The sequence below is a fragment of the Carettochelys insculpta genome, chromosome 6 (genome assembly GCF_033958435.1).
Source record: "Carettochelys insculpta isolate YL-2023 chromosome 6, ASM3395843v1, whole genome shotgun sequence".
NCBI lineage: Eukaryota > Metazoa > Chordata > Testudines > Carettochelyidae > Carettochelys > Carettochelys insculpta.
The window spans coordinates 23,087,683-23,103,786 of record NC_134142.1 but is presented as its reverse complement, the minus strand read 5'-3'; the positions used below and the strand labels follow the sequence as shown (position 1 = coordinate 23,103,786).

General features: G+C 40.0%; 2 protein-coding genes and 1 non-coding gene across 11 annotated transcripts in view; 2 read left to right on the top strand and 1 right to left on the bottom strand.

The window, feature by feature from the left end:
• Nucleotides 1-5,843, top strand: part of WDR20 (WD repeat domain 20) — a 78,837-nt gene extending 72,994 nt beyond the window's left edge. Inside the window, exon 4 of the mRNA XM_074996482.1 lies at nucleotides 5,145-5,843. Within this exon, the coding sequence (XP_074852583.1) occupies nucleotides 5,145-5,165 (21 nt within the window). The 3' untranslated portion in view covers nucleotides 5,166-5,843. The remainder of the gene's footprint in view (nucleotides 1-5,144) is intronic.
• Nucleotides 1-14,522, bottom strand: part of MOK (MOK protein kinase) — a 58,506-nt gene extending 43,984 nt beyond the window's left edge. For 4 of the 9 annotated variants that reach the window (XM_074996491.1, XM_074996489.1, XM_074996486.1 and 1 more), the window contains exons 1-3: nucleotides 10,952-11,126; nucleotides 7,464-7,553; nucleotides 3,814-3,884 (exon numbers count right to left, since the gene is read on the bottom strand). In XM_074996491.1, coding sequence (XP_074852592.1) covers nucleotides 3,814-3,884; nucleotides 7,464-7,553; nucleotides 10,952-10,971 — 181 coding nt within the window. In that variant the 5' untranslated portion in view covers nucleotides 10,972-11,126. Of the gene's footprint in view, nucleotides 1-3,813; nucleotides 3,885-7,463; nucleotides 7,554-10,951; nucleotides 11,127-14,216 lie in introns of those variants that run through there. The other 5 variants (XM_074996492.1, XM_074996493.1, XM_074996490.1 and 2 more) reach the window with 5 other exon arrangements.
• Nucleotides 14,523-15,098: 576 nt separating this feature from the next.
• Nucleotides 15,099-15,172, top strand: TRNAI-AAU (transfer RNA isoleucine (anticodon AAU)). Its single transcript has one exon. It is a non-coding gene; the product is annotated as a tRNA-Ile (tRNA).
• The last annotated feature ends 932 nt before the right edge of the window (nucleotides 15,173-16,104 follow it).

The following is a 16,104-nucleotide window of genomic DNA, read 5'->3' as shown; positions in this document are numbered from 1 at the left end:
AGCTGTTCAGATAGATGCAGTTCAGCATCAAACTGACTTCAGCTGAAATCAAAGCAAGTGGTTGCGCTTACCCAACCTGAAATGAAGTATTTTGTTTTTTCTAATGGAAAATAAAAAATGTAGCAAAATTGCAATCTTCCCATGGAAAACTCTGATTTTGTGAAAACTGTTATCCACCAGATTACCAGTTTAAATTTTGGTCCTGTATTCAGAAACTCCTTTTATCCTTCAAAGTATTCAAAGATAACTCCAGATGGTTATTAAAAAAATTAGAGCACGTGCTTTTAAAAGGTGAGTTGCAAATGGACTTAGATCTCTCTTTACCAATGCTGACTTCTGCCCATTACCTAGACTACAGCATTCAACTTTCACCTCCCTAACTAGACTAAAGGCTTATCTAAACTTGCAGCTATCTAAACTTACAGCACTGCAGCTGCAAGGCTTTAAAACTTAAGAGAAGATGCTACCTAAGCCACCAGGAGGCTTTTCCTGTCTGTGCAGGTACTCTACTTCCCTAAGAGGCGGTAATTATGTCAACAGGAGAAGCCCTCCCCTTGACATAGCACTGTCTACACTAGGGGATTTTCCATACCCTGGAGCAACCAGGATAAGGAAGGAAGTTCAAAATACTGATATTTGTATTTTCATTCTGGGTCTCCCAACATTCATCCCACTGCAGCTAAAGAGACACTGTTCTGCTGAAATAGCTACTTCATACTGTAACTACTTTTATGCTGTAGAAAGGCCACCTTTCCCTTCTGAACTCAAACCAGAGGTGGTCTATAGGCATTCATATATTTGTACTATTTGACATATGCTTGTGCAACTTCCTAAAGCTATAACTGTTTTTCCTTCCTCCCAATTGTATTATTAAATAGCTCTGGCTCCATTTTTAACAGGGTTCCAAGCAACCTGTGATTTCATCATTTAGGTGGTTACTGGGACTGTATGTAGCGTGTGAGTCAGCAAGCCCTATGGGGAGGAATTTAGTTAAAGTCTGAGTGCTTGTGATAGAAGGCAATTATTTTATTTCAGAGACACCTACAGGCCTTAGCCCAGTAGTGCACAACATGTGGCCCAGCAGGGTTCGGTTTGTGACCCACAAGACACTTTGTTTACTATTTTCCACGATGCCACTGGTTTCTATCTGCATAGTATTTGTCCCTACTCGTATTACTTTAATGACACACACTTAAAGCAAGGGCATGCGAAGTGAGGTGTGTACTGATTGCACACACCAACTGTGAGAGCCAGGAGCACCTTCTGCATTTAAAGTGCTGCTGACGTTCAGTCAGCACATCCTGCAAATTCTAGCACAATTAGCAAAACTACCCTATCGGGGAAGGCCATCTTCGTTACAAAAATGTTGGGGCCCACTGAGATGAAGGAAGGGCACTCATATGGCACACTCACAAGCCTAAGTTACCCACTGCTACTATTTATTAGATATGGTAGAAACACAGAGAAAGGGGGTCCCTACTCACAAAGCTTACCATCTACATAGATTAGACAAGACAGAGGTTGTAAGAGAAAATAAGCATGGAGTTGACATGACATGCCAAAGGCCAAACAGCAGATCACTGTCAGCTGGGAACAGAATCCTGGGCTCCAGTGCCCTACTGACAGGATCTCAAGGCTTTTAAAGATTTTGTAGCTGAAGAGCTTTTTGGCCTTGTTCCCCTATGTAAGGAAAACAGACTCATTGTAAAAGTACTGGAATTTTGTTAATTCCATTTGCAAGAAATATGGTGGTTTTATTTATAAGGTTATAGGTAAGTGACACAGCAAATGCTTTATAGTCAGTTCTGAAGTACAAACCTATGCATTCTGATTTTTCAGAACTGCAGTTAAGTATTGTTCATAGCTGTTTTCTGGAAGCAAAAAGATTTGCTTAGAGTCCATGTGTTTAATCCATTGTAGATGGCAGGTCTTTACATTACTGACTCAGACTACTAATGACAGCACACAAGTCTGAAGACTAGATTTATAATAACGTATTATTTATGTTTTACTAACAGATATACAAGTTACTCCATGACTCGACTTTTATAATGACAAGCACAGTTAAACTATGTTTGGCATTCTAATTTCAGCTTTTGATGAAACCACGGTCTCCTTGAATCTAGTAGGAACTTTTCTCTAGATTGTAACTCCACATGCAAAACTCTTACGTGCTTATCTGGGTTTTATAGCCCCACAGATCATATCCTAGCCATTTTGGTTTTTATAGTGACTATTTGATATTTTAAAATTACCCTGCGTATTAAACTTCAGTAGGAACATCCCCAGCCCCAGCAAGCAACCTGTATCCAGCTTTCCTAAGGCTAGCCTATAGAGTTTTGTACTGGCATCACAGATGGTTAGGGATGTGACTTTTTTTTTTTAACTGATATAGTTGAAATTTACATTTTGACAGTTTGATAGTGGATTCTGTGTAAGTTCAAGTCCTTAAACAATAGTTCAACCCCTTGTGTGGATGCACTTACATGAGTATAAAGATGCCACAGACCAATATAGCCAATTCTTTTTCTCTTACATGAATAAACCTACACTTACATAAGTAACACTCTACGGTTGCATCTACACTAGCAAGTTTTTTCAGAAAAGCCAGGCCTTTTTCGAAAAAACCTGCAGAGTGTCTACGCACAAAATGAGGTCTTAAGATCTGAAATCAAAAGAGCACTGCCCTTTTTCCGGCGGCACTCTTTTCCTCTCCAGATGAGGAAAAGCACCTTTTTCTAAAAGCTTCTTTCAGAAATAAGCATGTGTAGACGCTCTACAGGTCCTTCTTTTGAAAGAGCAGTCCTCATGGTGCTAAATTTTTCAATCCCTGGCCTGTTCTTTTGAAAGAGGAGGGGCTGTGTGGATGCTCTCTATGAAAAGAGCAGGTCGATCTTTCAATCCGCTTGTTTGTGTGTGGATGTGATCTTTCAAAACTTTTTTCAGATGATGGCTTCCAGAAGAACTTCTTTCGAAGCATGGCTGTAGTGTAGATGCAGCCTAAGGGTATGTCTACACAGCAGTCTTATTTCAAGATAAGGTATTCCAGGATAGCTTTTTTCGAAATAACCCTGCTACACACTGTCTTCACTGTCTTTACCCAAACACTCTTCCTAAGGTCCTAATTCTTACACTGAATGACAGCTGCTCTATTAGCAGAAGGTAGGAACTAATGTTTGTAGAAGACAAAGCACATTCTAGGTAGTAATGTGACAGACTTCCTATGTGGGGATAAGTATAGTAGAAGTGTAGAGGCTTCTGTTACTCTGTCATGTGCCCTTCTTGAATAAACTTCCTTTGATTCTCAAATTTTATTATGTTTCAACTGAAAGGTGTACTACTTTCAAACCAAATGAGCATCATTTCTTACCACCAGTGCTCTTCTTCGGCAGTTCCAGCTATGGGATTGGCTGGTGAAGGTGGTGGGGGGAGGGGGAGGGGGAGGCTGGCGGAATACTGTCCTGAATACTGAATACTAAATTTATAATTTTTTGTAAGAAATACAGACTTGCCATGCTTTACAATCAGGGTAGTTGTTTTCCTGTTACCCTTTCAGGTTCGATAATGTATATTGAAAGTGTTCTATAGAATCACTTCCCTGACTCACTTAAAAATAGTTTAAATTAAAAAAAACTTGTGCACATACCTATCTATACACCAGAGAAACCAGTAATTTCCTTAAAACATAAAATACACACTTAAAATTTCATATTCTATGACCATTAAATAAATAGCCAAATGAAAACTATGATTAATGCCACTTTATAGTCTGTGAAATACACAATTTTGTACAGCTCAGATATGTTTACATACCTTTTATTAACTCATAAATATTCATGTCCATGAGTTCACATATTAGTGCAAGAGAGCCAGATTTTCTGTCACTGAAAAAACAAAGTTTTTTATGAGCAATAAATAAAATTATATTTGTATTTGCATATAAAGTAGACAAAAAGCACTGCACTCAGAAGAAGAGACAGTTTAGGCAATAAGACAACTTGAAGTTTTCAGTTTCAACAGTTATTTAGCTAGAGAAGCCTATTCAAATTAATTTACAATTTTAATTTACAGTGACATTTTTCAAAACTTCTTGCATCCAGCACTCCTGGCAGAAAGCCTTACTGGCTTCCCAAATACTGTATAAATTTCACTCTAAGTATGGCACAATGATGCAATCTGGAAGCCCCCAATAAAATGGCAACAGTGAGACAGAATATAGCAATAAAGTATAAAATAAAAATCGGTAGGGATACAAAAGCATTTTGCTGTATCTGAAAATATTTAATAGTTGACTGGGCCCTCTTTTTTTCTTTCTGGCCAAAATAAGTTAAATTTTTATATGGGTATGTCACTGTCTAAACCCTATATTTTGAGTTTGGCAGTTTTCTGTGATAGTAGATTCCCTTAACTTGACGTCTTTAAACTGAGTCTTTAATCTGAGGACTTCAGTAACTCATCCAGAGGTTATGAATCTATTATATGAGTGAGGGGGTTTGGGTTTTATGGCCTGCAATGTGCAGGAGATCAGACAAGCTCAGTGATCCCCCAACGTTTTTTTCACCTCTTCCCCACTTTAACTCTGCCTGTGCTGCTCACCTCTTTCCGTAGTTTTGGAGCAGTGCACAGGTTCAGGGGAGTGGGAGGGAGAAGATGTGGACAGGGGCTAGGGGGCTGAGATTAAAGCCACATCTAGAGGTGAGGTTTTGGCCAGGGTCCCGAGCTGGGTGATTCTACCTCCCTACCACCCCGTAAGAGCTGGCTCAGGCTCTGCCCTGTCGTAAACCTGCCTCTGGGCCTCCCATTTACCTCAACAGTTTAGGGACCTCTGAACTAGCTTATCATGATGGTCCTGGTTCCTTCTGACCTTAAAGTCTATGAATTTATATTGGGAATGACCTTCAGAACAGTAATTGTGGTCTATCAGTGTTTTTTCATTTTGCCTGACGCTAGGTATACATGCAATGGCAGTTGTGAAATTAGTAAAAGCAGAATCCACCCTACTCCACAACTGTGACACTCCAACATTTTTCTCTAGAATCTGATATTTTATTTTTTATAAAATGTTTAACCCTTGTGTGTGTAGAGCAAGTTGTGAATATGAATAGAGAGTATACTGATGCAGTGTTTCCTGTTTGACTCTGCAGGGAGCTGGAACATCTCCCTGAGAAGTGTGATCTACCTCATTAATCTCAAACGGGGCCGCCTGTGGACTTCACAATTCTGCTGCTGAATAACTTGATGCTTTGCCAAGATGCCATGGAATTCATCATGTTCCTGAGCTGGCAACTGACATTTTGTATTATGTCCCCTTGCCTGGGTGGTCCTATCTATGGAGATATTTACTACTCTCCAGTGTTCTTTTCCTCATAAAGTGTTTATCTGATTATAGTGCATACTCCCTGCACAGTTCAATTAAGACAGGCAAAAAGGAATTTGAGAACCATATATCGAGTCCACCTTGCAGATGTGCTGGCTGACAACCTGTGCTGCAGCTAGATCTAGGTGACTCCAAAGATGGGCTACTAAAGTGACTACAGGTGTCACTTTCCTAGCACTTGTGATGGGAAGTAGGTTCTAAGTCAGGTTATCTGGATAGCACTGCAAGAGCTGAGGGCCAAGGAGCGGACAAAGTCAGCATAAAGAGCATAGTGGAAAAAAACCTTGAAAGTAAGAATCAACAAATGTTATGTCTGATTATTTTCAGCAATGCACCATAGTGCTGTGAAGTTGCCTAGGGGTGAGGAGGATGAATTTTATGGCAATAGAATAAGTCAACTTCACTACAGACTTTGGTCTATCTATGCAAAGCTGTATCTACATTTGCATTCCTCTTTCGAAAGAGAAATGCAAATGAGGGAGTTTGAAAATGCAAATAATGCACTGACTTACATATCTTGTGCTTCATTTGCATAGTCTTTTTCGGAAGAGATTCTTTCAAAAGAAAAAAAAGCAGCGTAGACGGAGCTCTTTCGAAAATAAACCGCATCTTTGAAAGAATCGTTCTTCCTGAAACAAAATAAGAAGGGTTCTTCCAAAGATGGGGTTTATTTTCGAAAGAGCTCCAGCTACACTGTTTTCTTCTTTTTGAAAGAATCTCTTCTGAAAAAAGATTATGCATATGAAGCACACGATATGTAAAATTAGCACCTCATTTGCATTTTCGATTTCCCTCATTTGCATTCTTTCAAAAGAAGAATGCAAGTGTAGCTGTAGCCCAACAGACTACATGGAGTGTTGGGGTATGTCTACACAGAAAAATTATTTTGGAATAATGGCCACTATTCTGAAATAACTTTGTGAGCATCTACATAACACAATTGCTTATTTTGAAATTATTTTGAAATAGCAGATGGCTTATTTCAAATTTGGTAAATCTCATTCTGTAAGGAATAGTGCCTATTCCAAATTAGATATTTCAGAATAGGGGCTGTGTAGACAGGGAATAAGGGCTATTTTGAAATAGGCTATAGTGCATCCAAGGGCTTTAATCTGAAAAATTCAATTGTTTCTGGGCACTCTACATCAAAATGGCTGAGTGCTATTTTGATACACAGTTTGGCTGTGACTACACTAGCCCACACCTTTCGGAAGGGGCATGGTAATGAGCCACTTTGGCAGATGCTAATGAGGCTCTGTCATGAATATGCAGTACCTCATTAGCATAATGGTGGTTGCACGTTTTGAAAGTGCCACTTTCGAAACACATGCCACCCGTGTATACAGGGGCCTTTCGAAAGGATGCCCCAGACTTTGAAAGTCCCTTCTTCCCATTTGGTTTTGGGAAGAAGGTGTTTTCAAAGTCTTGGGGTTCCTTTCGAAAGGCTCCTGTTCACATGGGTAGCGTGCATTTCAAAAGCAGTACTTTTGAAACACGTGTTGCTGCCATTATGCTAATGAGGCACTGCATATTCATGGTAGTGCCTCATTAGTATCTGCCGAAGTGCTTCATTACCATGCCGCTTCCAAAAGGCGAGGCCTAGTGTAGCCACGGCCTTTGTGTTTAGATACACTATTTCCCACTATTTAGATACACTATTAGGGAAAATCTCTTCTGGAATAGTTTATTTTGAAATAATGCTACTGTGTAGACATAGCCTTGGAGGGCAGTAGACATGAAATCTTCTTACCATAAAATCAGAATATATATTTGCTTATTAAATTGCCTCAACTATCACTTGTCCCAGGTCAAATGCTTTCACATTTTGTTAGGATAGATGTTGTAGTTCTGATGTTTTTGCAGCACTATACTCTAAAGAAACTAAAAAATGCAATTTAGAACTGCATCTCATCTTCGCCTAGCAAGAGGCATGAGGGCTTGGGAGAATCAGACAGCTCTTCCAAAGATTTCCTTTTTGGTGGAATAAATTGTTGGTTAAATGCCTCCAGTCTCGTCTCCAAAAACTACTGAAAAATATTCAAATAGAGGCTATGGGAATTAGGGGAAATAAATATTCTGTACTTACAAAACTACCTCATGTAACATAAGTATATTAGGATGTGGATTCAGTCGCCTCAGTGCTTGTATTTCTCGCAAATTATTCACTTGCTCGATACTAATGTATAATTAAAAAAAAAATTAGAGTGGAAAACTAGTTTACAATTTAGGAATCAGATTGTGATGAAGTCCCCACACAATAAAGCACGCACCTCCATTCCTCTTATGTCCCTATGCAGGTTACCCAAATCTGGGGTCCAGGCATACAGAGTAATTGATGAGTTCATTGCCTGGGTCAAAGGGCTGGGGTAGGAAACATCCTGGTTTCACTTCCTCCTTTTGGTGACCAGAGTAGTTGACCCAGGAGAGGGGGTCTGGTCTACTTTTGGTGTAGACCAGAAGTAAATTACTATTCTATAGCAGCAAGAAAAGATCTGGAGAGAAATGGAGACTCAGAGGTGCATCCAAGTCACAATAATGCCACTGTTCCTTCTGGGTCAGTGCAGCTTTTAGTAAAGACTATCACAATCTAGTCCCATTTAATCATTACCGTTAAAACTCAGTTTTTAAATTAATAGCCACTAGTGTGAAGAATTGAAACCTTCTATTTTATTAGCTAGTTGAAATATAGTATTTAATCCTGTCACTCATGCCTGGACCCAATTATCTGGTATAAGAATGAGCTACAGAAACCACAGAGGTGAAAAATCCATTTTATGGGACTTCAATGGCTTTGCATGGACACTAGATATAACAAATCATTACAGGATAAGATATTCCTTTCACAGACTCATAAAGAGAATCAAATGTGGAAAAACTTTATGTTTCAATGTGAAACTATGAAAACTGTTCTGTAATAACAAGATCAATTTATATTATCATTACCAAAAGCTGTAAGTGATCGTTCCAGTAAAAGCATAAGCTCTAGCTATTCACAACTATTAGAAGGTCCAAGTCCAGAAAGACACTTAACACATCATAGGAAAGATGGTCTCACATTTCCTCATAAATGTGGAAATGGTGGATAGCTAAGTGCAATGAGTTGTACACACTCAAAGCTGCTTAACTATTATAATTAGTATTTAATTTGTTAATTTAATCTCAGCTCTAGATTGTTTCCATTTTTAATAGGAAAAGAGAAAACTAACATGATTGACTGGATATGTTTTTGGTTTCAATACTCAATGTTAGCATTTGTGAATGGCACCAAATAAAATTTAGAATAAAATGTTTCTAATTTTAACTCAAAACATGACAACAGTAAATTGATTTACACAATGAGGGCTATTTTTCAGAACTAGAGTAGTACAATTTGTTTTTAAGCAATTTCAATATACATAAAAAGGAAAATATATATTCAAAAGTTGCTGCTTCTGATACCTTTTATATAAATATCTCCACAAAATATCCTACAGTTTAAGACAAATATGCAGAATTTCTCAAAAGAGTATAACCAGATCTGAACTGCCCATATGAATTTCCTTAATGAAAATCTATTGCTGGAACCTGTTTCACAAAATGCACTGTCAGTTTCAACTATCGGTAAATAATAGTAATTTTACTTGGCATACACTGTGCCAAACTGACTGACTCACCAACAGTGGTTTACATGACAGTGCCACCTACCTCACTATCTAATATGATTTAATCTTGATAAACAAAAATTGATCATAATTTGAGTGAGACATAATGGAAATCTGTTTTGTGTTAATTAAAAGCAAAACCAACCAACCAACCAACCAAATCAGCATCAGCAAATTTGCATCTTTGCCAAATAAGCTCATACCTACGGCTAGTTAAACAAATTCTAAGTTTTTAATATTTCTAAAACTGATTGGCCAATAAATCTGTGTGCTTATTCTGAACATTCTGGACCAAATACTAGGTTATAACCAAGCGGCACTCAGAGGGCTTGTCTACACTACGGAGGGTAGCTTGATCTAAGTTATGCAACTTCAACTATATGAATAATGTAGCTGAAGTTGATGTACTTAGATCTACTTACCACGGTGTCTTCGCAGCAATGTGTTGACAGGAGATGTTCTCCCATCGACTCCCCTCGTGCTTCTCGTTAAGATGGAGTACTGCAGTCAACGGGAGAGTGATCGACGGGTGCTAGACGTGATAAATTGATCCCCACTGGATCGATCGCTGCCCCATTGATCTGGCCTGTAGTGTTGACCTGCCCAGAGCAACTAAGGAAGGGACCGCTTTTACATACATCTTGCTCCTCCAGCTGGCCAGATCCACTGAGTTTATGGCTCCATTAAACTAATGAATCAGCACAGAGTGGCTACAGTAGAAAGTTTATATTCACTGGCTTTGGCTGATTAATTATTTTTTCTATTTAAATGAAAAGGATGAATTTGTGTATGTAAACTCACCTTTTCTAATCTCTGCAAATTTGATTAAACTCATAATCTGTGAAACAGCAGATCACTGTATAAAATCTGATTTTTTTCAAAGCAGTAGACACAACATCAACCGTTACACATAGTAACTTCCACTGAAATCAATAGTAGCAGAGAGGGAGCCGTGCTAGTCTACACACTATCAAAACAAAAAGCAGTCAAGTAGAGTTTAAAGACTAGCAAAATAATTTATTAGGTGAGCTTTCATGGGACAGACCCACTCCTTCAGACCTAAGTGGGTCTGTCCCACGAAAGCTCACCTAATAAATTGTTTTGCTAGTCTTTAAAGTGCTACTTGACTGCTTTTTGTTTTGAAATCAATATGAAATTAGTGTGTGTATCTGAAAGCTGAACTTATTCCTGTGTGCTCACGTTAGGAGTTATTCACGTTGGTTTAGATGAGAATGCTGTGTATGGGTGTGCAGTGAACCCGATTTTGCCATTCTCCTAATAAGAAAGACCTCCCACTGAGACTTGTGATGCCCATTATTTGAGGATATGATCAAATGTGAATAAAAGCAAGTACAAAATATAAAGAGGAATCCACAAAGGGGGAGAAGATCTACTCTTACACAATCTACAATAAAATATATTTTAAAGTGAAACTGGCAAAGGTTAAAAAAGGATGCATGTACCTTACACCATCTTCCTATACTAATTCATTTTTGGAAGGAAGAAAAAGGACACAATCATGTTCAGATATATATTTTTTCCTGCTTGGTATGAATTATTTTACAATGTAAAAACCCAGATCAGACCAGACCAGACCAAACCAGAACAGCAGCAGGAAGAAATATGCATTAAAATAGGTAGGAAAGAACAAACCCCCCTATTCTTCTCCCTCTCTAATCCTGATCATAATCCAGTTGTCATGAAGGTACAGAATTTACTCTGAGTGACATCAGTGAGTCTACTTGGTAGTGAGTACAATGCCAAGTAATAATTTGCTATATGATCAGGCCCTCCATTCCCCTTTCCTAATATATGCCAACACAGTTTCCAATAACATGAATCCTTTATTCAGTCTTAAATTTATATTTATTTCCCCAAGAAACGTAAACAAAAATTTCAGATTTGGGGCAACAGAATGATCAACTATACTTACCTTTCAAAATGCTGTTTCATTTGTTTGCATGCATAGTAATTTCCATCCCTAAGATTCTGTGTCTTCAGAACATTGGAAAACGTTCCTTCACCTATTTTGCCAATTGTTTTATATTCTAAAAATACATATATTTAAATTTTAAAATCTAAAATTAAATTTTGTTGTAAACAATAAATATTTCTATGTTTACCCTGAGTTGATTTTCATTAAATTCTGTCTTATGCTTTTAGTTGTGGTTCACATGTCAATCATTTGGGCAAAAATTAAATTGAATTAGAGGAAATTGGGTTTTGCTGCCCAATCCTACTGATGCTCATATTATTGATCATAGACTATTAACACAATTCCAAAGCACAAATCCCCTGCTCTGTGACACAATACCTCTGCACATAAAACCTAAGAGACGTTTTTATGTCATAGTATATTAAAAACTCATGTCTATTTTGATGCAATGTCTCTTTACCCATTAATACATTTCTAGCTCTCTTTCAATATCTGCATTTCAGATTATTTTAGAAGCAGGGGCTGGCTGGCATTTTTGCATAGTAGCTACTAACGTAACAGCAATTGTAATTGTATTTAAAAATTAATCAAATGTTACCTTGTAAATGAATTTATTTTAAAAAATACTTGAGTTTAATAATGAAGTACAGTGAATGCCAGAAACAAGAGAGATGAGACAAGGAAAATTCCAGTCCCACAAGACTAGAAATAATAAAACAGATAGCAGTGGAGGATAAACGGTTATTTATTTTTACGTATTCTGAATCAGTATCCTGTTTTGACACAAATGATATTTCTTTTTCCTTCATTGCTTCCCCTATACTTTGTATGATTGGTCCTGCTCCAATAATACTGACTGTTGCATCAGCCAAGTTTATTAATCTCCTCTCCCTTCATTGCTTAGTACCCCTCCAGATTCAGTCCTTGGCAACCTCATCAGCACCTATAGGTTCAGCCACCACCTCCTCCAGAGAGCTAAAGGTGAACCAAATCATGTCAGTTTCATGCTTCTGTTACTGCTGGGGAAAGCTTATAAGTAAGTGAAACAGGCAGTGGAGATATTCACAGAAGAAAATCCAGAAAACAGAGGCCAAAGAGAAAAGTAAAATAACAAAGACCTCTTTCCTCCCCCATACCTTCATGCCTAACAGCAGTCAAGAAGGCTGTAGGAGACTTTGGGTACATCTCCATTATAAGCTGCAGCTCTGTAGCTATGCTACAGCAACATTGTAGTACAGCAGTGGTTCCCAAACTTTTCGGTATCACTCCTCCCTTTTGATTTTTGAGAAACCCTCACGCCCCCCCACCTCTTCTTTACCATCATCCAACCCCTATTTAACAAAAAAATTCAATTTGTAATTTAAAATAAATAAAAACTAGATATAAAAATGTTATTTAAAATAATAAGCACAAATAGTTTTTCTTGGTCCTCTGTGGGTGCCTGGTGCAGCCCCAGCTGGCCAAGTGCCTGAGCCCTATGCCAGCCACCAGAGCTACCCACGCAAGCCACCCACCCAGGTGAGGTCTGCATTGCCAGAGCCACCCACCTGCCCAATCCCCGCACTGCTGGGACCAGCTGCCTGCCCACCAGCTACCCAACCCAGTCATGTGCCAGCTGACCGAGCCCCATACTGCTGGGGCCAGCCACCCACCCACCAGCCCGAGCCTCCTGAGCCCGACAAGCCACCTGCCTGAGCCCCTCCACTCCCACAAAGCCAGGCACCACTAGCCCCCACTCTAATCCCATCCCCAGCCCTCCATCTAAGCCCATCCTCCTCCTCCTCCCCTACCCCTCCAACCCATATTCAATCACCTTTGCAGGAGGCAGCTAGTTCCACATGGGTCTTTGCTGGCTACTGGGTTCTTATAGCGGCTGCGCCGGGTCACCCATGTAAAATGGCAGGGGCTGAGAGCCAGAAGCAAAGGCCGGCTCTTTTTTCAGGTGGGGAAAATGATGGCGGGGCTGGGTTGCTTCATGCCCCCCCTGGAATTTCTTCACACACCCCCAGGGGGGCACACCCCCAGTTTGGGAAGCCATGTAGTACAGGCACTCATTAGAGCGAAGAAGTGAGTTTTCCATCATTAGAGTGAATCCACTCTTGAGAGGCAATAACTAGGTTGACAGAATTGTTCTGTCTGCTTAGCAGTGTCTGTACTGTAACTTATGTTGGTTATGGACAGGTCTATATTTAAAATGCTGCAGTGATACAAAGGCAGCAGCGTGGAAGCACCACTACAGCAAATCAGTGAAGATGCTTCTGTCTTCACGGGAGAGGTCCTCCTGTGAGAGGTGGTAGCAGAAGCCCTAACATCGACACAATGCTATCTACACTTAGGTTAGGTTGATTGTGTTGCTAAAGTTGTGGATTCTTCACACCTCTTAGTGATGTAGATGGATCAACCTACTCTTTAGGTATGTTCCAGGCCTTATAGTAGTGAAGACATATCAATGAACATGTGCAAAAGGGGGAGAGGAAGTCTTTGAGGAAAGTTTAAGAGTTGTTTTGGGCTATGTTCAGTTTAAATTGACAAGATAACCTCTCTCTGACATTTCCTCTAAGATATTAGAATGGACTGTTTAGAAAGGGACAGGTCAGCCATAGAGAGAAAATTTTGAAAGTCACCAGATAGATATCTGAAAGTGTAAGCAGATGGTATTGTCCAAACACAGCCTATAATGTGAGAGGATCAAAGGGCCAAGGACAGAACCTGATGAATGACTGGAGAAGTAGAAGGAAGTAGAGGACAATATCTCAAAACCCAGTGAGGATAAAAAAGTCAAAGAAAAGATGACCAACGGCATCAAAGGCAACCAAGAACTCGGGCAGAGTGGCTTGGTGCTGCTTTACTAGTTTTAGTCACTGGAGCATAGCTCCTTCCTCCTGATACTTATTTCCCTCATGTATGTTCTCACAGTAGGGTCTGGCCCCACGCCACCAACTCAAAGTCTAATATACATACTCCACCCCCCTCCCACCAGCAGGACTCCTTTCTGTTCCAAATGCATATGACACTGGAACCTGCTACACACCTAACAAAAGTAGGGCCCAAGCTCCTCATACACACCCTCGTCCACTGCCCTCCGACGGCCAACTCGCTCCCTCCCCAGATCCTGCCTCCCGCACCCGGAAACGACCCCGCCCTGTACTACCCCACAGGGAACCGGTCCCTCTGCTGCACTCTCCACCTTCCCCACAGCAGCACCCGCTCTGCCGAGATCCTCCCCCACCGCTACACCACCACCAGCGGGCCCCGCCCTTACTGTTCATGCTGCGGCTCTTTCAGCGGTGTAAGGGCGGGAGGGAAAGGCTGAGGCCTTCTCTGCAGAGCTCACCCCTCCCGGCAGAGCTGTCAGCGCGCCATGTTGTATTCCTGTCTCCCTGGCAACCGCACAGGCTCAGGATTCCAGCCCAAGCGCACCGCCGAGTCTGCCCCGCCCGGCCACGAGGCCGCGCAAGCGCAGTGGAGTCCTCTGCGCCTCCCGCGGCGCCAAATTAGGGTCTCTTCTCTCTAGCCGGTTTCACAGTTAAGCAGACGTAATACGGCTTGTTTTTTGGTCGGGCCACTGACGGACCAGTTTGCGCAGGCGCAGAAAGACTGACGTTCTCTCCATCTCAGCAGTCCTTGGTGAATAAGGTACAGTCGCCGAGCTGCACCCAGTAGGGCTGCGCCTGGGTAAATAAAAATGAATATACATTAAAATAAATAAATAAATAAATAGATAATTTGCAATATGCCCAGAAATTATAGCAAGAAAATAGTGACACGTGTGACTCATATTTTACCAATGCAATAGTTGATTAAAAGGAGGAAGTAAAATAACTACGAATTAAATATAGAAATATTAAAATAAATGGCAAAATGAATACTTTGGTGTCATGCTGTACAAGTGGAGTAGCTTTTTAAGAGCTCTTCCCGGGGGAGGTCACTCTGTGAGGACTTCTGAATGAAGGCGAACTCCGAGGGCTCACAAGGGTGGGTTCTGCTCCCACGGAGACGTGGCCCACATATGCTGTTGAGCCGGTAAAATCTGAAAAGTGGACGCTAGATGAGGCTGAACATGAACAATGAAAATGCACTAGATAAAACATTAGTGCCTGTTTTACCTTTAGCAGGGCGAGCTTTAACCTACTATATGCGTACTGGCCGGTTAGCTCAGTTGGTTAGAGCGTGGTGCTAATAACGCCAAGGTCGCGGGTTCGATCCCCGTACGGGCCAGAACGTTTTTAATCCATTTATTCCTACGGTTAAAACTCCCTAAAGAAATATATTTATATTAAAAGTAAAATATTATTATAAAATAACTAAGGTTATTTTACGTTCAATCAGATGTCAGATTGGTGTTTAAAATACATCCCCATTAAGTTTTTTAAAGAGCTATAAATGCAGCACCATAGTTTAAGGGGCACTTTTGCCTGAGGACCTCACACGTGCGCACATTTCTGCAGGTGTATCCATTATTCTTTATGCATGCATCCATCAGTGTTTTTTGTTGGTTGTAAATTTCTAGGCCACGGTTTTAATCAGTTTTTTTTTCCTGCACAGGCCCTAAATATTATAGGAAGCATACTTATACTTGGCTCTGAATAAAAACAAAAAGGAGTCAACTAGCACTTTAAAGACTAGCAAAATAGTTTATTAGGTGAGCTTTCGTGGGTCTGTCCCACGAAAGCTCACCTAATAAACTATTTTGCTAATCTTTAAAGTGCTACTTGGCTGCTTTTTGTTTTGATAGTATATAGAATAGGCTCCCTCTCTGTTACTTTTGGCTCTGAAGGTCTTTTCGTTATAGCACACTATTTGGTGCCATACAAAATAATAGTTTTTAAGCTATATATTCAGCACCAGACTAACAAACAGCACACTTATAGATGTAAAATACTCCCACCCCAAATTTTAAATGGTATCTTTTTATTTTTCCTTTAATTAATTAGAAAATAACGTTTAAAAGAAGAAAGCTAGTCTCCCTTGCTTCTATTGAAAAATTCCATTACTTTGAAAACTGGCGGTAGAAAATACTGATGGTAAGCAAATATTCCCTGTTAAATGGTTAAAAGTCAGGGAAGAGGACTGCTCATTGTAAAATTATGCACATCTATTCCCACCGACTGAAAATAAGCATACGCACACATCTTTTCAGGGTCAGAATT